At 31.7% G+C, this 7150-nt stretch overlaps 1 protein-coding gene across 3 annotated transcripts in view; it reads left to right on the top strand.

Annotated features, from left to right (window-relative positions):
* Positions 1-904: 904 nt before the first annotated feature.
* The window catches only part of LOC145253156 (beta-1,3-galactosyltransferase 1-like), a 32384-nt gene continuing 26138 nt past the window's right edge, over positions 905-7150 (top strand). The window contains exon 1 of one of the 3 annotated variants that reach the window (XM_080112911.1): positions 905-1248. Coding sequence is in view for 1 of the 3 variants with exons in the window: in XM_080112910.1 (XP_079969036.1) it covers positions 3118-3134 (17 nt within the window). In the remaining 2 variants the exon portion in view is untranslated. Of the gene's footprint in view, positions 1249-2949; positions 3135-7150 lie in introns of those variants that run through there. The other 2 variants (XM_080112912.1, XM_080112910.1) reach the window with 2 other exon arrangements.

Raw genomic sequence — 7150 nt, 5'->3', positions numbered from 1 at the left:
TTGTTTTCTACATAAAGCATTTTGTATTCCCAAGTAGTCACCCATTTGAGAAAAATATCTCTTATTTAAACTATACAAACGTCGCCATTAAAGAGTGCTGACGTTAAGATCACGTGACATGACTCAGCGTTTTTTTTCAATTATGTATAAATATAATTAGAATTGATTTAAAATTATAAGAATTACGTAGTATTTAACATTAAAATGCTACTTGGCGGGCTGTAGAAAAACGGCCAGATGACCAACTTACACAACCGTTTGGGCCAAAATTTCGATATTGGTCGTCCGGAGGTTCGAACTTTAATATGATACCAAATTTGTGAATTTTTGTCGTGTCTGTCGAAAGTTTTTGGTGGACACACAAACACACATACAGACACACATTGCCGCTTTATGTATTAGACTAGTGGAGCTACCCGGCGTTGTTCGGGGCCGTATAAACAATGAGAAGGTTGAATTTGATTTTGAATATATTTGTTATTTTTAGGAGAGAAGAATTTTTAATGCCTATGTATCATTTGCGAGCAAAAGAATATTTTACCTACTTAGGATGGGTATTACACGTATGAAATAATTGTATCTTACCTAGCATTTATATGAAACAGTTATTGTACAACATATGGTAAATAATTTCTCCTCCCACCAGGGCTACCATAATTTTAAGAAAAACGAAGAAAATGATAAGAAGGATCATTAGCATTCCCAAATAAATGTTCTTGTTTAATGATTAGGCAATCATTTCTTCACCATAAATTTTCGCATTACTGGGTTTCTTTCCTGCTTTGTATAATTGTAAGAACAATTAAAACAAATACATTCACACAGTTGAGTCATGTCACGTGATCCTGGCGTTAGCACTCTTTAATTGCTTGCATACTAATGCTATTGAGGATCCCCCCACCAATAAATGAAAATAGCAGCCAGTATCAGAGCATAAAAAAGAAAAAAATTAACCACAGATGACAGGAAAAGGTAAAAAAAAGGTACAAGTTATCCAACTCGACTACTTGTGACACATTGTGCCTTTGAAATAATGTCTTTTAAATTCAGTTGACGTGCAAAAATATTAATGCCTAAGTATATTTGATTGACTAACCAGGAGATGCTGTGCTTAAACACCCCTGCTCTGTTCTAGAAGGAAGATCGTAAATTCTGAGCAACACCGGGAAGATTTTTTTTAAAAAAAGTGATTTCCCAGAATACCCTGCGTCTAATTTTGCCCTTGTGCAAATAAATATTAACATTACAGTGAGTATTTTTTTTTTTATAAATAAGTTTGACACATTTGTTCTTTCTTTATATATACCATATAATAAAACTAAATATAAGTGAAATTGCATGTAAATGTCTTACATGGGTGTATTTTTATTCTGGTCGGCGTTGATTGAAAAACTACCCCATTTTGCATTTGGGCAAGCGAAAAATGTTTAAGAGGCTTAACAAAATGAATTTTGCAGAGATTTAATGTAAAACAGTAAGGCTTGAGGAATAAGAAACAAAAACGATTTGATATTTCAACTAAAATTTTTATTTAAATATTTATCAGATAATATAAAAAACAGTCTACAAAAATGTATTTATTTTTTATTAACAAATAAAATTCTTGATAATCGTGTATAGAACATTGCAACACAAGGTGTTTTATTTTTTCTCTTTTAGAAAAGTAGAAAAAATCATGAATAAGTAAATTATAAAAAATACATTAAAATATACATTATCACCATGTCACAAGCTTTAAAAGACGGCATGTGAGAAACTGAACTGTATTTCACAAGAGTTTTTCATGTGTGGTTACAGCAAATTTGTATAGACTAAAAAACTCTGGCATGAAACTATTTTAACAAAACCAAAAAAATTTGGAAAATAAAAATATAAATAAATAAAAGATCCACGTCATAAACATTTTGTCCAAATGCAATGTTTTAGTAAAGAAAATATTTAAACTGTTGATCATTATTAGTTTGTGTAAACTTTGGTTGGTTGGTTGTTTTACGACATATCAACCTTTTTCAGGTTAATTAATGCTGAAGCCAATGAATTTGAAGAACATTTTTTTATAGAATATATTTGTTTTTTTTCAAGTTGGTTTCTATTTAACCTATAGTAAGGACGCTAATAGGTACTACCACTAGGGGTGAGAGTGGACCTGGGAGCAATGGCAATTAAAAGGGTGGCTCCACACTCACCAAAGCCCACAACCTGGGGCCTCACAATCAGATATATTTTAAGATCATATCCAGGACCGTGTAAAGGTGAGAAAGTAATTATTTATTATTAAATAATATGCCTCTACTTGATTATAAGCAGGCATTAGGAAAACATTGTGTAGTTTGATCCGTAAAAATTGCTCATTCTTGTCAGAATTGGAGCTTGAATTTCTCATAAAAGTAGTTGCATTTTCCTAGATACTCATTTTTTTTATTAAAAAAAAAAACAATTCCCTGGTCCTTTACACCATCTAAACAAAATATTATTATAATCGTTTCAGAAAACTTTTTTTGTAGAGTCATGATGTAAAAAAAAAAAAAAAAAAATACAATCAATTAGAAAATATCACCGATGTCAAAAATCGAAAATACAAAGTCTGTAACGCTTCTACCATCACCAAAATAACGTCATATGAAAAACTTAATGGTATTACAGAAAATGTTTTACATTAAATTAATATAGGTTAAAAAACTTAGCATGAAAATATTTTAAAACCAAAAAGTGCTTAAAAAAAAGTAAAAAAAAAAGGATCTTCACTAAAGCAATGTTTTTTTGTGAAGAAAGGCTGTTGATCATTAATAGTTTGTGTAAACTTGGGAAACTAATTATTTAATGTAAAAAAATGTGCCCCACTTGATTAATAACAGGCAAATCAATTGAAATGAATAATTTCGAAACTAGCTTGATTTGGCTTTAATATTCAACTTGTCGTAAGAAAGTAGAACAACTATAATGAATAATTCACTGGCTTGTTTTGCCTACTCTACTCGTATCCTGTCTCTCTCACTTTATAGCCATATCCTCGCACCTGTTCACACACTTTTACATATACATTGGCTTCGCACAAATAGACTTAACAATTTTACCTGATTCAATGTAACAGGGGAATATTTTTTTCAATATTTTACAATGAAACAACTAACACTGTAAGTTTTCGTTTTTTATTATTCGCGTTTCGTTTCCGGCAAATCATTTTCGAATCATATAATGTTAAAACAATATTTTGCTCATTTAGAATAAGACCTATTAGAAGTAAAACTAAATGCCAGAAAAAAAAACTTTATTATATACCTATCAGTTTCAGAACGAAGCGATCACACTTCAATAACACCGTAAATGTACTAATGCATTTGCTTTATATTGAAAAACTTATTTTTAATATTTCTAGCGATTTTAATTTTACATTGTGTATATATATCAAAGCTGAATTTTATCGCGAATGTTCACATAGAGTTGTAACTCCATATTTATAAAACTTTGCCGTCCAAGCACTACGTATCGCTTATTCATAAAATTTTATTTTTTAGTAAAAATTAAAAAAAAAAGAAGATCTTCTATAATATAAATTTCACCTGTCTGTTTAAATGTATGTATGTATGTTTGTATATCGGCCTAAAACTTTCGACAGAGGCGACGGACTTTCACGAGATGGGTATCGTTTTTAATGATGACCTTCGGACGCCAAATATTGAAAAATTGGCTAAAAACATAAAATCCTTAAGCCTCAACAGGGTACTTTTCTACAGGGAGGGGTCGCATTTTCTGCCGATATTGTCGAAATGATCCCCTCTTTTTGATTGACTAGTCTTAATTTAAACTTTCGCAACCTCTGCTTTGGCGATAGACCTAACAGAATTGACGTCGTTTTTTTTTTGTGCGCGTTCTTTTTTTCCTTCGCAGTACAAGATCGAGCTTGCCTCTTTACTACTATTTTTTTTGCTCAACATACACCTCCAAACAACAGGGGAACGCCGAGAACCCAGACTAGCACGCGATTAAATAATATGATATTTAGAATTTGATATTTTCGTTTTGTGAATAAACTAAAAACATCTGTTTTTGTTTTGAAAATCTGTTTAATTCTCATTAAGCAATAATTAAACATCCTGTCTAGATATTCAAACAACTACTATTAAAATGCTATAAAAATAATGAAAATAATCAACTTTATATTGGTTCGGGTCTAATAAAGAATTATAATAATATACACGTATATTATATTATTATAAAGTATAATACGTTATTACAACTTATGAATAATAAATTATAATTTTAAGCAACCCGTATATATATATATATATATATATATATATATATATATATATATATATATATATATACATATATGTGTATGTGTGTGTGTATGTGTGTGTGTACCTATCATAATATGCACTATAAAATATCATAAATGTAAGCACCCGATATATATATATATATATATATATATATATATATATATATATATGTATGTACAGTTATTATATTCCGTGTTTATACTTATATAATGTAAGCCGTCAACCGATTATAATATTGTCTTTAAATGCACACAATGTATAATACATTCTTTTAAATGTAAACAACCCATGAGTAAATGCGTCCAAATCAATATATAAACGAGGGGCGTGCAATACGTAATGCCCCTGACCCACTTCCAGTTGTCTGATGTAGCTGAAATTTTGCATGTGCAATGATATATATCTCTACAGGTTATGTGGCAAATTACAGCTCTGAACTAATACTGGTTTCTGTTTTAAAGGTGTTTGCACTGAGTCAGGTGTGAAAGGGAGCCTGTTGGAGGTCGAGCAGTGATCCAGTTTTTGTACTTGAAAGGACGTACACCACAGGAGACTTTTGATGAAATGAAAGAAACTGCCCCATCATATGATCTTGTAAAACGCTGGCATTGTGAATTCAAACATGGCCGGAAGTCTGAGAAAACAGCTCCCAGACCTGGTCGCCCCCTTCTGCCATTGATGAGGCATCTGTCCGTAAAGTTGAGGCTGCCATTTTGGACTATCACCGCATTACTATTCGCCACATAGCCCAAGATGTCAAGATTAGTACAGGGTTTGTGATTATTTGCATATATATATAAGGTGTCTGCCAGATGGAGTTCCATGTTGCTCACACCATTCCAGAAGGGAGAACGCGTCGAGTGCTCCAGGATGAATTTGAAGATGTGCAAAGGAGATGAGTCAAGTTTTTCAAAAGACTGATTACACAGGATAAAACCTGGGTCCATCACTATGATCTAAAGACCGAAGCCCAGTCAATGCAGTGGAAGCATTTGGACTCACCACCTCCAAAAAAAAAAAAAAAAAGGCAAGGGTGCAGCCCTCCGCTGGCAAGGTCATGGTCACAGTCTTTTGGGACCAGGACGGAGTAGTGATGACAGATTTCCCGGCAAAGGATATCACAATTACAGGAGCCTAATATGCTTCACTTTTGAGGAAATTAAGGGAAGCTATCAAAATAAAGAGGCGGGGCGAGATCAGCAAAGGTACCCTCCTCCTGCAGGTCAACGTTCTGGTCCACAACTCGCATGTCGCCAGATCAGAAGCACGGGCGTGTGGTTATGAAATCCTGCCCCATCCTCCCTACACTCCTGACCTTGCACCCTTTGACTTTAATCTTTTCCCAGCCATGAATTTGTTTTGTAAAGGAAAGTGTTTCCCAGATGATGCAGCCTTAATTTCTGAAGTCACGTTGGAGGACCACCTTGGGGTGTTCTACAAAAACGGTCTCCAGAGCTGCATCAAACGATGGTTCCTATGTAGAGAAAGACTAATAACTGTATCAAATTTCGTTGCTCTACTACTGTGGGAAGTGAGTAAGTGCCATTACTTATTGCACGCCCCTCGTATATATATATATATATATATATATATATATTGATATATATGTGTGTGTGCGTGTGTGTGTGTGTAATGGTGTTATTTAGGCATCATGTTTCATTCGGATAATATTGTTGAATAACATGTATTGTTTTTGCTGAGTGAGGTTTTTTATAATTTTTCATTTTTTTAGAATTTAAGTTCTAATTTCTCGGTCGAATATCTGCAAAGAAGTTCCATAGTTTTCCTCTATCTGCTTTTGCTTCGGTTGTGTTTTGCAAGTACTTTTGACTGAGTATCATCCGTCGTTTTCAGGCAGTTTATCATAATGTTCGCTAAAGTGATATATATATATATATAAATATATATATATATATATATATATATATATATATATATATATATATATATACGTTTTTAAATAAGAATGTGGAAAAAATAAATTAACGATGGTTTTAAATGTGTGATTTACAAAATCGTATCGAATTTACATTTTTTAATAATAATTATAACTTTACATTACAGTATGTATATGCAGATATGTATATGTGTAATTATATATGTGGGCACAAACACACACACACACACACACACACACATATATATATATATATATATATATATATATATATATATATATATATATATCATTATTTCGACAGCCAGGCACACACACGGATATATATATATATATATATATATATATATATATATATATATATATATATATATATATATATATATACGTTTTTAATGTGTTACGAGCGTGGCTAAAATAAATTGAAAATGATTTTAAATCTTTAATTTACAAAATCCTATCGAATTTACATTTTTTTAATAATAATTTATTACTTTACATTACAGCAGGTATATGCAGATATGTATATATGTAACTATATGTTTACGCATACCACACACACATATTCATATATAAATATATCATTCAACCACGGTAATGGTTGAATATATGCTTAAGTCCGAAATTGAATGAATCAGGACACATTCCACCACTAATTCCGTTCGCAACCAAATTTCAAACAGGTTATATAGTTGGATAGAACACCTCATTAGCTACATTTTGAAAAAAGAATTTCGAAAATTGGTTCAGTAGAAAAAAAGTTACAACAAAATATGTGGGTTCACAAACAGGAGAGTAAGTACATAAGTGACTAACGTTTTTTTTTATTTTGCATAATGTGTTTTGTATATAAATATTTTTTACTGCTATTTTGCCAATATGACATGTTAGCGAAACGGTTAGAGTACCTGGGGTTGGTGGAAAGATTTTAGGTTCAATCCCGTGTATCGTTTTTTTTTTTATAATTAAA

The sequence above is a fragment of the Euprymna scolopes genome, chromosome 3 (genome assembly GCF_053919585.1).
Source record: "Euprymna scolopes isolate OS-2025 chromosome 3, ASM5391958v1, whole genome shotgun sequence".
NCBI classification, from domain to species: domain Eukaryota; kingdom Metazoa; phylum Mollusca; class Cephalopoda; order Sepiida; family Sepiolidae; genus Euprymna; species Euprymna scolopes.
The sequence above is the reverse complement of the archived record's forward strand: the minus strand, read 5'-3'. Positions and strand labels throughout refer to the sequence as shown.